The sequence below is a fragment of the Hakea prostrata genome, chromosome 10 (genome assembly GCF_041222555.1).
Source record: "Hakea prostrata isolate BN-2017 chromosome 10, UWA_Hpros_2, whole genome shotgun sequence".
Lineage (NCBI taxonomy): Eukaryota > Viridiplantae > Streptophyta > Magnoliopsida > Proteales > Proteaceae > Hakea > Hakea prostrata.
This window is the reverse complement of record NC_142609.1, coordinates 26,879,167-26,896,468: the sequence shown is the minus strand read 5'-3', so window position 1 is coordinate 26,896,468 and position 17,302 is coordinate 26,879,167. Positions and strand designations below refer to the sequence as shown.

At 38.7% G+C, this 17,302-nt stretch overlaps 1 protein-coding gene across 1 annotated transcript in view; it reads left to right on the top strand.

The window, feature by feature from the left end:
• LOC149002386 (mitochondrial Rho GTPase 1-like) overlaps nt 1–6,571 on the top strand; it is a 50,998-nt gene extending 44,427 nt beyond the window's left edge. Inside the window, exons 13-15 of the mRNA XM_089137266.1 lie at nt 3,758–3,908; nt 4,537–4,723; nt 5,375–6,571. Coding sequence (XP_088993392.1) covers nt 3,758–3,908; nt 4,537–4,723; nt 5,375–5,448 — 412 coding nt within the window. The 3' untranslated portion in view covers nt 5,449–6,571. The remainder of the gene's footprint in view (nt 1–3,757; nt 3,909–4,536; nt 4,724–5,374) is intronic.
• The last annotated feature ends 10,731 nt before the right edge of the window (nt 6,572–17,302 follow it).

Below are 17,302 nucleotides of genomic sequence, written 5' to 3'. Positions count from 1 at the left end.
CTAGACATTCTACTGTCCTTTTATTGGTGATGACCTTTCCCTTTTTTTCTGCAATTACTGCCAACCATTGTTGAGGTATTTATATATCTACTGCTGCTGCTCCAATCACTTTTGCCATTACTACTACGATGTTGTGCATATATTTGTGAATGCTATTGTTGGGTTTATCATGTCATTTTCTATTTATCAGAATCAACAGTAGTTCCTTATCGTCTGATAAATAGAAATCTGCTGATTAAACTATTTTCCTGCTGCTGCTTCCTTTATTGATGGCCTTTTTTTCTCTGGGGTCTGAAAGTTACTATACTAGCAACTGCATCGGCTGATGCACCTTGGTCATTAAGGTTTTTTGTTCTGAAAAATACTGCTGCTGTCGTATTGGATTTTGCTGCAAGATATATTATAGTTGCCCATGTTTTATTGAATTTTTCTGCTCTGAAGAATTTCTGCTGGTTCCATATTGTGTCCCTATGCTGCCATTGATTGTTTCGGGTGAACCAACACCTTGGAAAATTTTCTGTTTACATGGTATTGCTGTCCTACTTACCTGAATCGACTACAATCCCCATTTTCCTGCTCCTCTGTCTACTAGAATCGACTTCAATTATGTTATTCTTCTAGTAGATAGAATAGTATATCAATGACCATTAGTTTTGTAGTAATTTTCTCTAAGTTGATTTGCTACCTTTTGGATTTCAGGGACATTACTGGTCATTGGCTCTTCCTGATTGGTTGCTGCTTCCCTTAGTAATAAGTGGTTTATTGCTGTTATGTTATGAGTACTATTTCTGTTATTGCCCTGTTTGAGCTAATGCTGATGGTTCAGAATTTTCTACTGTAATGATTGGAAGTTTTGGTATTTGGATTCATCATGCAACATGGTTCCTTCGAGAACCCAAGTGGTTCCTCAGTTTAGGCTTTGAGATATTGGTAATTTGCCGTCATGGTTTGTCTAAGTGTAATGCTACACGTGAGGGGGAGATTGCTGCCTGAGTCTATATCTACCCAAGTCTTTTGAAGAGTATTATTTTTGAAGATTTTTTATCCTCCTAAGATGGTATTCAACAATAATATCTATTTACTTGGTTACCTTTACTTAACCTACTTGGTCTGTAGTAACCTATACTACCTTTATCTATTTACTTGGTTCGTGTAACCTATACTACGTTTATCTACCTACTTGGTTGTAGTAACATATACTGCATTTACCTACTTACTTGGTCCCTAGTAACCTATACTATAATCTACCTACTTGTTCCGTAGTTACTCATACTACTTTACCTACTTGGTTCGCACTAACCTATACTGCCTTTTAGGTACTTAGTTGGTCTGCAGTAACCAATACTTGTAATATATCTACTTGGTCCACAGTAACAAATATTGTCTTTTACCTATTCATGCTTTATCTACTTATTTGCCTTCTTGTGAAGAGCTTATATGGACATTAGATCTGCACTTTACCTATTTGTGATATTTGACTTTTGGCTCAAACTTTTTGTGGAGATTCCTCGATGTTATTGGCATTATTTGGATCATGCCTTTGACACTACTATATTTATGGGTTTTGTTCATCTTCAATATTGCCTGACTATTCTCATTATTGGGTGATTCGTTTGGCATGAAGAATTAAAGATTGTTTTTAAAGTTTTAATTATCTCCGGGGTGAAGTTATCTCAGTGTTTATCGACGTCTGCTATTGTTAAGCGGTTCAAGATTGGTGTGTGCTGCCTTTCAAGTTTATTCTTATTGTTCAAACTGGAGTTTTCTTTGTATATACTCCAGCTTGAGGGAGAGTGTTGAGAATTGCAACAACCTTGGTGCACAATTTGCACAAGTTTCTATCGGAGAAGTTCCTATTTTGGAGAAGCAGTCACAAGTTTTGAAAACTTAGGGTTTCTATTTTGGTTATTTTCTACTTGTTGACAAGTAATCTCCCTAGGATAGTTTCCTTTTTAGTAGATTTAGGAGATTTTATGTAATATGCAATTTTCCTTTTTACATAACCCAGTTTAGGAAAATAAAGATGTGATTTTACATTATAAATAAAGTATCAGGGGAGAGCCAAATATGCAAGCATGCTCTCTCCCTTCTTCTATTCTTCTTCTTTTTGAATTTTCTTTCAATCCCTGGGCTGATTACGGGTGCTAAAAGTCTAAGACACTTAATACCGAACATGTCAAAAATAGATCTATTCGAACTTTGTTATTGAATTTTTCATGATCAATGAAAAATCATGATGATCCTTCATGCTCTTTCTTTTTCTTTCCATTAGCTAGCCTCAATAAGTAAATAGCTTCTGTCATGCATCTACCTGGCAAGGCTGGCATAATGCTAAATTGGTTCACTGAGAAATGGATCTCGTCCCAAACTGGCTTCAACAACCTTCTTCAAAATTACATAGTATGACTCATTAGCTATAGGTTTCTGTGTTTGTTGCTCAAGGACCTAAAGTCATTGGTTGACTCATAAAAGGACACTTCTAAACCTACTGAATTAAATAAATGGGCTGAAAGTAGAATTCCTTTTCTATTTTTGGGTAGGAAAATAGAATGCTTTCTAACTTTGAAGTATCCTAATTTAACCCAAATGCTTGATGTTACATCCTTATCCTGTGTACTTACTTTTCCCCAACTGGACACCCTTTACTGCATCGAGATACCAAAGATTTGTGTTGAATCTCCGATTTGAGTGAACTTTTTTCAGCTAAGCTGAGGGCTGTGAATCTTTTGTTCCAGCTGCTAGTTCCCTCAATTGGACACCCCTTAACTGAATTGAGATGCCAAAAGGATTATGTTGATTCTCTAAGTTGAGCTAACTTTCATTGAGCTCAGTGAGGCTGAAATGAGATGCCAAAAGGATTATGTTGGATCTCTAAGTTGAGCCAACTTTCATTGACCTCAGCTGAGGGAGTGGATGTTTTGTCCAAGCTCCATTGCTCGTGCAAAGAATATAGTGAATGCTAGATTGGCTTGTTTCTGTGGATTTGGACATTGTTGAAGAAGTGAATCTTGGACAGGTTTTACTTTTAACTCAGAACCTTAATGCATGTTTGGATTAGCTAGTAGGCCCTGGCTGATGACCAATAATTTGGAGTGGTCTAGACTCTAATTTTTAGGCAGTATGTTCAGGTAACTCCTTGATCTTGGATTTAGGATCTTGGAAGGTCAAGGAGTGGAGGCACTATAGCCTCTCTGGTATATTGTGCCCCCCACCTGTTCTTTCTTGCAAACCCCAAATAAAGGACTATAATTTGAGTATCATAGTGGGAAGCGGATTCTTTGCCCAAGTAAGATTATTGCATTTTGCTTCTCCAATCTCTGAATCATGGTTATAGATCCCCTAAAGAATCTGAAAAACAAGAGCTTAGCCAGATGTGCAGGGAGTACAATCCCAATCAAATTGGAATTTTCTGTGTGTAAAATTCGTATGCTGTTTCTTTCTTTTATCTTTGATTTGGTTAGGCACCCTTCATGCAGGAATTTCTTTTTCCCCTGTTTTATTTTTTATTTTTTATGATTTTTACGTTCTCTCTGGCTTCTATGTGCTAGCTATTACAGTTTATTTTCTTAAGAAGTTCAGTGTATTAATACAAAGTGTGCTTTCTTCTGTTATTGTTTTCTGGAATTTATATGCTTCTGTAAACTAAAATTATTGTTTTATTTCTTTTATTCATCTACTTCTTTACAGAGTATTTATATCACCAGCACGTTAGTTTATGCCCAGGAGTACTAACAGGAAATGCTTATCACGTTTACAGTTCTGATGAAAGTTCTTGGAAGAGGGCAACAGAATTGCTTGTGGATGTTGCTAGTCATGGGGAGGCTAGTGGCTTTGAGGTGCCTTGCCTCATTGTCGCTGCAAAGGATGATCGTGATCCATATCCAATGGCTATACAAGATTCTACAAGGGTAATATTTTGTGTCTGTCTGTAACTTGAAATACCATAATGGGGTTTTTATTCATTTATGAACACATTTGAATTAAACAAGAATGTGGCTTAGGTTCTGTCCAGTTATCATTCTGGGGAAATTCATGACTTATTTACCTGTATGTATCTACATTAATAATCTTAAGACTCCACAAGGATAATGTTTTGTTTACATCTGTATACTTGAATTATTATCATGTGGTTTTTCTTCATTTATTAATGCATCTGAATTAAACAAGAATGTGGCCTAGGTTCTGCCAAGTTATCATTCTGGGGAGATTCATGACTTACTCACCTGTATGTATCTTCGTTAATTGGTAAACCGTGCATGCACTGTACCGTATATACCTTTTGATTGTCCATACCAGTGAATAGTTTTCTCGAACATGTTTGATGCCATGTCCCAGCTTTCAAGATCTTATGATTACCTAGATTAGCAGTTGTAGTACATACTACTTGGTTAATATATTTGACCTCATTATTCTTCTTTTTTTTGGGTGTTATTCCTCATTGATGGTGTACTTCATCTTTTTCCTGAATAAAGTTGTCTATCCTTGTGTTTATTGTTCGTATGCTTATCATGCATTATACTAAATTTGTTTCCATAGGTTAGTCAAGATATGGGAATTGAGGCTCCTATTCCTGTGAGCATGAAGTTAGGAGATTACAATAGTATATTCAGAAGGATTATTACTGCAGCAGAGCACCCTCATTTGAGCATTCCTGAAACAGAAGCTGGAAGAACCCGCAAGCATTACCATCGAATTGTTAATCGTTCTCTTATGATTGTTTCAGGTACGTTTGTTGGTTTTTGATAGTTCATGGAAAATCCTACTGGTTCTTTGTGTTACTGAAGCTTGAAAAGAATTCTCTTAAATGAGGTTGAGGTTTGAAAGGAACTCTTTTCGCAGATGATGAGGGGGAAAAAAGATGGCATAGATTGTTTGGAAAAAAAGATATGGTTTTCCAAATGACTGTCTGTCTTTTCCTCGTGACCTTTGATTCTGAAAGGTTTGCGAAGTTTGGCTTCATCATATATGCCACAAGGAGTAGGAATTTTCAACAAATGCTTTTACAAATGTCACATGTCATCTTGATTCTATTCAGAAATTGACCAACCTTTAGGTTGTTTGAATTCTTCTTGCTTCTTTCATTGCATGATGCCATAAGTTTCACGTTGGTTAAAATATTTATTGCTTAGTTACAGAATTGCATTGTGAGATCAGTCAATCCAAAATGACATCTGCCATTGCTGTTAGATGTTTGTTTTTACTGCTGCACTGTTGTCCGAGGAAATTCAAATGTAAAATAATGGTCAAAAGGGTATATTAGTAATCTACCAGAAGCTAGAATTTATTTATTAGGAGTTTTTCATCGTAGTATGTTTTTCTTCCTGTCTTGGTTTCTATCTTTCTTTACATGATTTGTGTTTCACCATTTATACAGTTGGGACAGCAGTAGCTCTAGTGGGATTGGCTGCATACCGTGTTTATTCTTCAAGGAAGAATACTTCCAGTTAAAAGGAGCTTCTATGGTTGCATTCTGTCAACTGGTATTGTCCTTTTTGCTAGAATTGGGTTTTATATCACCTCTAGCCTCTATGTGGTTGTTCTTGAATACATAAATATGTACAGTACCTATGCAATTTTCTTCGGTGCAGGCCTCTTCTGTTGTTTTCTAACAATTTTAATTTGAAATTTTTATTTCCCTCTGCTACTTTTACTTATTTTTGATAGAATACTAACTTATAAAAATGTAAAACCTCTTTCCAACGTGCATCCTAAATTATCTAGTAACATTGGCGAAGTATGAGACGGGGGTGGGGCTCTATCACTCCAGAAATCTTCTTGTGTTTGTGCTGCTTGAGAAGCGAACGACTCTCAGGGTATGAGAGAAGTGAATTGGGTCCAATGACGCTGCCAAGGCTCTGCTAGGGTTTATGAGATTTTGTAATTCTGGGTTCTTGAGTAATCGGATTACCTCAGCATTGTTATGTTGAAGTATCAAGTTGGATATACTTGCATATACTTCTGCTTTTAATGCTGGCATATCACCTGAACCCTAAAAGAAACTCAATAACCATTCACTTTCTACTTTACTTTCATCTTAAAATTTGTTAGAAGCTTTCCATGGATCCTGGAAAATAGGCTACGATGGAAGTGGTTTTATTGGAACTTTTTCGAGGATACATGTAGCCAATCCCATTTAGTAAAATGGAAAAGGCTTTTTGTTGTTATTATGGTTGTTCTCAGCCTATGTAGCCGCTTCTTTTGATGTTATTGAAGTGAATGGAGCATTAATGCTGTTCGTGAGTGTCCTGAGACTGGAATTAAATTCTTGATGGCACTCCTTGTTGTAGCCAAGGTCTAAAGTATTTTGCGATATGATACAAGCTAATACATATCCATATTATGTGTTAGATTTTGGTAGAAAATATTGAGAAGTGCGAATCGACACTGTTATGAGACCATTCAATACTGATATTCAAAAGATTGGTAATGACCTTTAAAATGTTGAAAAACAAATCAAGGGAGGAAGCAAGTCACACTATCGCCTTGGGGTGAAGTGGAAATATTTTACCTCCCAACGCATTTACATGCTCTCTCTCCTTTGTGTAGTTAAAATTGGGTATTTTTTTTACCAAAAAATAAAAATAAAAATTGGGTATTTTTCAATTAGACTCCTGGGGCTAGATCCTCTACCCCTAGTTTTTTGTACCTCCAAAAATTCTCTGAGTCCACCGGTTGTTAGGGTGGTTTGTGTTGTGAGAGGGGATTTTAAGGTATGGAGTACTGGGTTAGGGGATCTTATTTAGAGAGCATGTCTCGTTTATGTTTTAATTAGAATTAGGTATTTTTATATTGGACCCAGAAGGTTTGACATAGTTCAGATTCAATGTAAAAAAAAAAAATTCTTTATCATCTGGACCCCTCATGCTAAATTTTTTGGGTACAAAGGCACTTTTTATATATAGGGATAGGGATATTACATATGCCACCAGTAGAAGTTGAACCCGTGACCTCTCCACTGAAAAGCAGGTTCCTAGCCATCCTACTACTCTTTCATTGGCCCCTCATACTAATTTAGAAACGTGAACATCCGTTCAGATTGTAACAGATTATCTCAAGTCTTTTATACTCTTTTTATTGACTTATACCTCCTTTACAAAGAAAGCGCACACAGTTATGTTGGGTTTACCCCGTCTGATACAGCTGGTTCAACAGTCGGTTCAATGGTTAGAAAACATAAGTTGATAATGATCGGGATTACGAGAACCAAATAAACCAACACATGCGGTTTATTCGTTTGAAAGCAAATTAAATCTCTGACGGGTGAAATGTTTGGAAGAAGAATTTAGTAGTGATTGTGGTTATGAGAACCAAATGACTCAAACATGCGGTTTAATGAGTTTAAACCTAGTTAAATCTCTGAGGGGTTTGAAATGTTCGGAAAAAGATGTTAACAATAATCAGGACTATAAGAACCAAACGAATCAATGCATGCAATTATGTTTTTCTGAAACCTTGTTGAATCTTTGAGGGGTTTGAAATGGTCGAAAAATTAGCCAACAATGGTCGGATATTTGGTTACCAAATGTCCGAAACATGCGGTTTAATTAGTCGACGGAGTCCGGATCATCTCCCTGATGCTCCCCATACACCTCTCTGCTCTACACATGTCCTTGAAAAAAAGTAAATTAACATTTTCACTGATAACCGTTTTCTGCACGATTTTAAAATCTCAAAATCGTTTTTCTTATTTTGAAGCATTTTTTACTTGTTGTGGAGGTAATCAACTTGAATCGGGAAGAATCACTTACACCCCCTCGGGGTAATGGAGCCCTGTTCTATCCACTAACCATGTAAAAAAATGATGGGTGGAATGGCGCTGTAGGAATCGGTCGGATTTGATTCGCTGAATAGAAGTTTTGCAGACTCATGCCTTAGCCACTTGGATATGGTTCCCTATCAATTCCATGTCTTTTCCCCTTGTCCGACTTTGCTTCACAGGGTGAACCAATACGTATATCAGACGGAATGCTTTGGGAAGTCCCTTGGGAAGAATCACTTACACCTCCTCGGGGTAATGTTGGGAAGAACCACTTACACCTCCTCGGGGTAATGTTGGGAAGAACCACTTACACCTCCTCGGAGTAATGGAGAGTCCCTTGGGAAGAATCGCTTACACCCCCTCGGGGTAATGGAGAGCCCATTGGGAAGAATCACTTGCATTTCCTCGGGGTAATGTTGGGAAGAACCACTTACACCTCCTCGGGATAATGGAGAGCCCCTTGGGAAGAATCGCTTACACCCTCTTAGGAAGTCGAAGAACCCCCTCATTGGGAAAAGCATGGAGAACCTTCCCCCTTAGGAAAGGTATAGAGAACCCTGCTGTTGAAGAACCTCCCCCCTCGAGGAATATGCAAAGTACTCCCTTGGGAATTTGGAGAACCTCTCCCCTAGAGAATCCCTTGAGAGTCACTCAAGATACACTCGGGTAATGAGAGAACACCTAATACTAAGTCTGAAGAGGAACGTTGAAGACGACCAAGTCAAAACGGTCAGTTAGAGATAATCACCCATCATGCCCACTCAAAAACAGAAGTGGTTGATGGAGGGACGGCTCCATTAGTCCCACTACGAAAAGGAATGTGCTTCCTAAGGCAACTCGCCCCACTCTTCAATCAGTGGGTGAAATAGACGGAGGGGCTGCCCCTAGGTAACCACTGTATAAACTCCATTCTAAGATGGGCAAGGTATGAGACTCTACTAACCATCATTCTCTACGCGTTGAGAATCCTCTCAGAGCCTTCCATTGTTGCCTAGACTAACTTGAGTGTCAGAGGCGGTCCCTTGACCAACTCAATGTCGGGCTGCTCTAATTTCCTTTGTGAGTACAAGCATCAAACCTACTTAAGTCATGTTAGAGAAGCCCTCAAGAGGTCGTCCAACTACTCGGTTGACGTGAAGAAGGTCTAGACGCAACAAATTGACATTGTTTGTGGGAACATAACAAAGAGCCATGGTGAGGCAAACCATCAACCATGTTGTTTCGAATTTTAATTGAGTCACTACTCGAGGAAGAGGAAGGGAGATGGGGAATGGACACAATCAAGGTGTTCAAGAGTAGGTTCACCTTTCTCCCAATCAACAAAATCAAAGTCAAGAGCAAGGTCAAGAGGGGACTCGAGAGGTTCCTCCAAGAACCATACCAACTCCATTTGGAGAAGGAGGTTCGAACCAACTCCCAATTCCAGCTACAACAGCTGATCTACAAAATATGCGAATGGAAATGCAACAACAAATGCTGGAACTCTAAGGAGTTGTGCGAGGCTTAGTTCATCAAGTCGAGGTACTACTAGGACCCGCTCTATGAAATCCCACAAAACCCTAATCCGGAAATCCTTAATGTAGGTCTGAAGACTCGAAGTGAAGGAAGAAGGCAGCTATGAGCCTTCTCATTTGAACCCATTAGGTATGACCTAGAACCAATGGATGTTGATGATGAAGATCCTATTATGGAAACCTTGACTGACTTTGGAAGAAGATGCAACTTGAATGATGATGGACTTGAAAGATGGACTATGAGTACAATGTTGACACAAGTGGAAGGTCCTATAGAACCAAGTAGTCCCTTTTAAAACTTGGAGAAGGACCCAAGAAGAAGCTAGGGCTTTCGGAACACCAAAACACACTTTTGAAAGGGACAAGTTGGTTGCTTGCCTTGGTCTCCCCAGGTGACCAACCCAAATGACCAAGGGTACCAGGGTAGATTTATCACTTCTAGGAAAATTAGGTTTTTGAAGCTCTATTTAAGAGTTTTTCGTTCTAAAACATGTCATTATGTTCTAAAGTTGTTGGAGAACGTTAGAAGAACCCTAGAGCACTCTCTTCAAGGCCAAGGAACATCCCCAAGCATCCGTGAGATTTTTCGTTCGAGGAACCTTCTTCTTCAAGGTTCGTAAACACTCTCAGTCCTTCTAGATCTATTCTCTCTATTGATTCTACCCATTGTTATGATTGTGAGGGAGGTCTTATGCTACTATAATGACCTACTCCTTCATCCTCATAGTCTTAGAGTGAATCCCCATTCACTATATTCCTTTCGTGAACATCACTGTGTGATTTTGGTAAGCCTAGTATGACCATCATGATTGTATTCTCTTTGATTATTTGATTTCTAATCCATGCTAGATCTATTCCTTAGTTATTTTCAAACCTTGATCTATTGTTTTCTAAGTCCTAGAGTAAATGGAGATTCACTCTAGTCTATCCGTGAAAACTGCAGATTGATTTCGGATGAAGCCTAGTATGTGATCCATTAGGTTTTTTTTTTTTTTTTTATTCTGTTGACCATGATTGAGGCCTAAACCATGTTAGATAGTCTCCTTATATTATTTCAGAGTTTTCCTATAGTGTTTGGAACCCAAACGATGAGTTTCCAATTGATTTTAGGTTTTGTTGTCTGTACACAACAGCTTTGGCGGCTTGCCTTGGTCTCCCCAAGCGATCAAAGGGTACAATGACAACAAATTGCCTTGTGTTGACCCCGTTTCATCTTCGATCCTTTATAATTTGTTCCTAATACCTAAACAATGTATGATTAGGTTTCTTTGGCAACTTTGAACCTATCCTTCGATCTATTCTTCGGAGATTTCGAATCAAACATAAGGTAAGGATGTTCACTTACAAATAGCATGATTTACTTTATATTTTGAGAGCATGACTTATTTACTGTTTTTAGGACTTGTTCATGATAGGTATGCCTTTGTAATTTTAGTATGATATTCATTATGTGATATGCATATTTGTTATGAATGTGAATGGATTATGATGTGATATTATATATGGAATCATATTGTAATGTGATTGCCTAGGTTCTGATTGTGGAATGGGGAATGCCATTTTGGTATTTTTGTCTCGGGACACCAGTGGAGGTGGTATGTGACGCATTCCTATGGTGACCCTTGGCTCTTTCCATAATTATTGGTTGACATATCTAGGAATTGTCTAGATGTGTTTGGCTAGGAAACCCTGTTATATCACACCCTATCAGCGTGCGTATTGAGGCCGAGTGACCCGTGTCAGCAATGGGGATTTGTGGGCTGATAAGCATGCATTTATCATTATTTGTTTGATTTAATTTCCCATAGTTAATTAAAAGAGAGCTAATTAAGTAATTTTGTGTCTTTTTCAGGAATAAGGTGATTTTGGTTACTACAGATAGTGTGGAGCAAAGTTGGCAAATATATTAGAAGATTTAATTAAAATAAAATGACTAGATTCATCTTGCTGCTGAGATCTAACTTAATTAATGCAAGGAGAGCACTAATCTGAGCCAAATTGGAAATAGGTGGAGGTCCAAGGAACAAAATTGGTAATAAGATATGAAAATCGGGTAAACAAACCCACATTGAGTATTTTGGGCATATCTCTGTCGTATGAACTCTTATTGCAGTGATTCAAGATGCTATGGAAAGATAACGAAAATATCTACAAATTTGTAGTGTAATGGATGGGAAAAGATAACCCACATTCGAACGAATAAAAGTGTAATGGATGGGTAAAGAGGACGAATTCATTGTGTGCGGGATACATAAAAGAGAAGCCAGCCACAGAGAAGAGAAAGAGGACGGCGAATACGGATCTTGGCTCTCATCTCTCTCAGTGCTCAAGAAGAAGACCACATCTCTCTCTCTCTCTCTCTCTCTCTCTCTCTCTCTCTCTCTAACTTTCATCTTTATTTGTTTTATGATATTTGTTATAATGAGTAGCTAGTTCCTTTTCTTATGGATGTAGATGAACCATAGCTTATTTCATTAATTTGATTGTTTTATATTTCTAGTTGATTGTGTTCGAGTCTGGCCAAAGATGTTCTATAGCTAAGCAAACTAAGTGTGACAAGCTTCGGCAAAGGACAATAGTCTTGCGAAGATAGGGCATATCTAGGAAAGACCATCCATTGTTTTGAAGCGTAGAGTTATATCAGTTAGTGAAAAGCATTGGGGATTCGAAATCCCAAAAATTCTCAAGTATTCATCGTTAAAGTTTTGCATTGGTTAATAGATTAAATTTAAATTACGTTTTGTTGAATTCAATATTAGTAACTTTGCCTTTTAGTTCCCCATAATTTGACCCCGTACTTTCTGGTAGCTAGATTAGTATAGGATTTTATTTTTGATTGGTTAGCGACACGATTATGAGCGCTCAAGACCAATAGCCAACCCGTGAGAGGACACAAATCACATTGTGGGGGTCATTCATTGGTAGGGTTGCACATAACAAACCTGGGCTCGTGGGTGCCCAAGAGTGCAAGAAGTATGAGGGGACACGAGAGCTTCCTGTTTATTATATGTGGATGACCAATAGGGTTAGGAGTCTACATAACCGAGAAGGAGACGGTGACTCTAGGGGGAAGGATACTGGAACGGATCGTTAGAAGCGAGGAAGGGAAGTATGTCACATCCACCCAGCCGGTACCCTACCTGGCATACCCGAGTGTGTAATCCACAGCCCTGAAGATCAAGTATCGAGGTAATCAACCTCCCACATAAACAATAACATAATCATGAATATAAATAATCAATGTACAAAGTATAATCAAAAGATCCAAATAAGGAAAGAATAAACCACATATCATCAGAGTACGAAAGACAATCAGAATGTCTAAATCAATAAGTAAAGTGAGGTGGAATCTCACTCTACAAATCAGCGGAAAAGTAGATCGCAAGTCAAAAGAAGATTACAACTGGTTTTAAAGACAAGAAAGAAAGATGTAATCAAACTAAGCTAGAGTCTATTCTACTTTATAAAGAACGTCTTCATAAACATAGATTTCATCAATCATGCTCAAACACTCCCACTCCACAATAGGGCTAATCGTGGTACAAAGTAGGACCACTCGAGGAATCCTCAACGTAATCTTCATAGTTGCCAACACCTTGCGTGAAGTACGCTTCTTCAGTTTGCGCTTCCTTGTATTGAGCTCCATAGTCATCAATACCTGTAGAGTAATCTAACAAAAGATATTGTACAAAAAGGAATGAGTTTCAAAGAAACCCAGTAAGGCAGTTAATCCATAACAACATAAATAGCAGGATTTCAAAGCAGAGTAAAATGCTATATGATATGAAACACATGATGCAATATGATTCTAACTCTATGTATGCTGGTCTCTATTGGCAAACATGCTTTAAGTCATAACACCATACTCCTTTAGGAAAGTCTCAATCACTCATCATTAGTTGGTAATGGGTCTGGTATCCCTCGAGACATTCCATGGCTGGGGGTTAAGTCACCGCTCTCTCACATCACCATTGGTCGAAGTACTGGCGCATGTCAGGGTCAAAGCCTAGCCAAATGCAAGTCTCCTACTTAGTTACATAAAGTCAGATCCAGATACGTCCATTCCTCGCCCCTGGCGATCCTTTCCGGTATCCTTCACGCTAGAGTCCTCATAGTCCCTGACTACAGACTCATCAACCCTATTGGTTATCCACATATGGTAAACGGGAAGCTCTCACATCCCCTCATGGGTTGGTGACCGGTCTTGAGCGCCCGTGAGCCCAAGTCTATCCATATGCAACCCTACCAATAAATGGCCCCCACAATGTGATTCTTGTCCTCTCACGGGTTGGTTACCGGTCTTGAGCGCCCATGAATCCCCATTGCTACCACAGGTCGTTCGGTCTCAATACCCCTCCGATTAGGGTCTGACATAACAGGACATCCTAGCGAAACACTACTAGACAACCCTAAATATGTCATCCAACAGTTTAGGAAGGTGTCCAAAGGGCACCTCCGGAAACATCCATAATATTCACGTAGTTGTCCAAGGACAGAAGTGTCAAAAGGACACCTCCCCTTTCCAAACCATACTTAATCATTCACAAACATAAATCCATCATATCACATATATACATATATGATAACTTCTTATATGGAAAGAAATCAATAACAACATCCAACTTGTATATAATTGGTAAGTAAATCATACATGAATCAATTAGCATAAACAAGTAATGCTACTGTAATCAAGGTAGTTGAATCAGTAGTATATCAGTATAAGAATCTAATTAAGGAAATAAATCAAAGAGATTCAAATATAGAAACTAGATCATGCAATCTATGTAATTAAGGAAATAACCATCCTTACCTTATATAACTCGCAAAGGATCTTGGGGAATCAAGTAAGATCTTGTCTAAATCTAGAAAGAAAGTCCTAAACAAGTGTATATAACACATTAGGAAAGATACCTAAAAGGAAAGAAATCAAATCATCCAAAACAGACCAAATATGAGGTTGCTGTCCTCATTGGTCGATTGATTGGTCTACTGCCATGGTCGACCAATGAGTCGACCAATAGAGATAGTGGCCTACAAAATCAGAGATTTTTGAATACAAAACCGAATTTGGTGGTTCAAAAGGGTACCAAACAAGAGGGAAACTACAAGGATAGTATGCTAGTATATAGAGGACTTCAAAACTCTAATCATATCAAGTCTTCAAGTTACAAATTAGGAAACAAAAACTTACCATAATTAGATCAATCATGGTTCTTGAAGAATTCATAGCAAAAATCATGGACGAGAAACTATAGGATAATGGATCACTAATCCGCTAAAGAATTCATGAAAAGCATGCATAGATTCTCTAGAAAAATAGATCTAAGACTGTAGAACATCAATCTAAATAAGGAAAGAGAATAGATACATGTTTTCCTTCAAAAGCGAGTGATGATCTTGATGAAGATCATCCACCAAGCTTTAGATCCTTAGGAAAAGAGAGGGAATGAGTAAAGTGATAGTTGCAACAGAGATGCAACATCATCTCTACTGTCCTCAATCAGAAAAGGAAAGAAAAATAATGGAGAATCAAAGACGAAATATAGAAGAGGATGATCACATACCTTTTCGTGTAAATGCAAGAGATTTGACAAAGATCCGTCAAGAGAATCACCAAGGATGCAGAGGAGATGACTTGCAGAGGGCTCTGGTTCGTTCGAAAGAGTTTGGAGGCAGAAAATACGAAGTAGACTCGAGATTGGACTTAAATAGAGCAAGCAAAGACCTAATCAGCAAATCAGATCCCATTGGTCGATTGATTGGTCGACTGGCCCAGTCGACCAATCAGAACAGCAAGTCCAAAACAGGGAAATGAAGGCTCAGATCAAATCCAAACATAAAGGGGTTTTGCACACACACCAAATGACTTACCTAGTAGATAGAAATGCCTTCGAACCAAGTCGGAGAGTACTCCAAGTCCATTAACTAATTCCTTCTTCATCACGGTGTAGTTTCCATAAATGGAACACTGTCATCAACACTCATGGATTCTAAGCCAAACACCAAGTCTTCCACTGGGATGGCCCATAGTTGACTTCTTGCCTTACTTCGGGTTGTCGTACCTACAAACAATAGGGTTTCCAGGTCAAGGTTAGGGCTGGGTTTCACAAAGTAGCCGACCCTAAAGTGGATGTGACTCAATAGATGTGCATTGGGCTAGGTATAACCTTGACACGCAGCAGTACTCATACCAATGGTGAAGGGAGAGAGGTGACCTAACCCCAACTATGGAAAATCAAGAAGGATGCCCTGACTTGACTGCCATGGAGAACCCAATAGACAAAGATTGTTGAGGAAGAGTGACTAAGACTACCCAGAGGAGTATGGTGTTCTATCTTAATGTGTGTTTGCCAATAGAGACCAGAATGTATAGAGTTAGAAGCATACTTGCACATTGTTTCATATCATTTTGCATTCATGCCTTGTTCGTAGATTGTGATTGTAATGGTTATTTGTACTTGAATTACTTGTTGAGTTCTTTTGACATCATCACCCTTCAGGGACAATGTTTTAGACTTTGCTATAGGTGTAGATGAGCGCAAGATCCAGGACTACAAGACCACGGCGAGTGATCCATACGATCTACAAGATTTTGGCGATCACAAACTTCACAGTAAAGTATGTCAGTGTGAAGACTGTGCGTACCAGAATTAGTTCGATCTTGGAGTAGGAGTGTCCCATGTGAGAGACGGAGATCTTCGAATTTAGACATTATCCTATGGATAAGGAAACTTATTACAAATTGTTTTTAAATTAGTTTATAGACTTCTTCAATTCTTTCAATTGTAATACATTAGATTCAATCTACCTTCCGCATTGATTTTAGAGTTTATTTCCGCTATACTTTATACTCTAATTCTATATTGGTATCATTTTTCTACACTCGGATTAATCTTTTGTGATCCTTCTGAGATCATTTCAATGATTATTTCTTTTTAATTACATTTATACAATGATTTGTTCTTGCTCTTGATTATACTATTGTGCTATGTGGGAGGATGATGAGAATTGATCTTCGGGGTTGTGGATCACACCTCCAGGTATTCCAGATAGGGTACCGGCTGGGGGGATGTGACACTCTTGAAATAATCGAGAAGGGAGAGTGCATGAAGCCACTCAGCATACTCAGACTAGATGACGCCCTGAGAACAAGGTTTGAGAAGGATAGAATCGATGGAGGCCCAAGGCAATCGAATGAGAGTGTTGGAGAAAGAAATCAAGGAGTAAATATTCAAGAACCACCTCTGCAAGGAAATCAAACTCAGGGAAGTGTATTCAATCGTTTGTCCAGGGGGTCAAGCAAACCCAAGACTTACCAAGGAGACTTCTGAAAGAGTTCATGAACAAGAGGGCGAAAGCCGAGGAAGGGGAGAGGTAAGGTCGGGTAACTTGAGAGTCAACCAACCAAACACGATCCTCTTACTTGTCTTCCTCCCATTATTCTGATCTTGGAAGCATTTGGTCTCCAGAAGAAGGGCATCAGGATGCGAATGGTCTAGCTTGAGGAGCAAGATAAAGATAATGACTATGATGTGGTCAATCGATAGCCCTTTTTTGAAGAAGTCATGAGAGCACCTCTTCCGCCCAATTTCATTCTGCCGACATTCGTTCCTTTTGAAGGTAAGTCTAATCCTTGTGAGCACATTAGCTATTTCAAGTCAGTCATGGCTGTGATCGGAGAGAAGATGAGTTGCTATGCCGAACCTTCCCATCCTCTCTCAAGGGCCCAACAATGAAATGGTTTACTAGCCTAAGGCCAAGATCCATCCAAAACTTTAGAGAACTTGGGAGGAAGTTCATTGCTTGGATTCGAAGTAGCATTGGGAGTAAGAAAACGGCAAATAGTGTGAAATCCCCCAAATTTCTACCCCTTTAACCCGTGGTTTCAAGACCAAGAACCTGGGCCTCGAGTCGGCGACAACTGTGGACCATTCAAGTCAAGCTTGAAGGATTGGAAATAGAACCAATGTTGGTGGATTATCCTTGTGATGACTCAACAACTCTCCTAGAGTTTAAGTGAAGAGAGAAG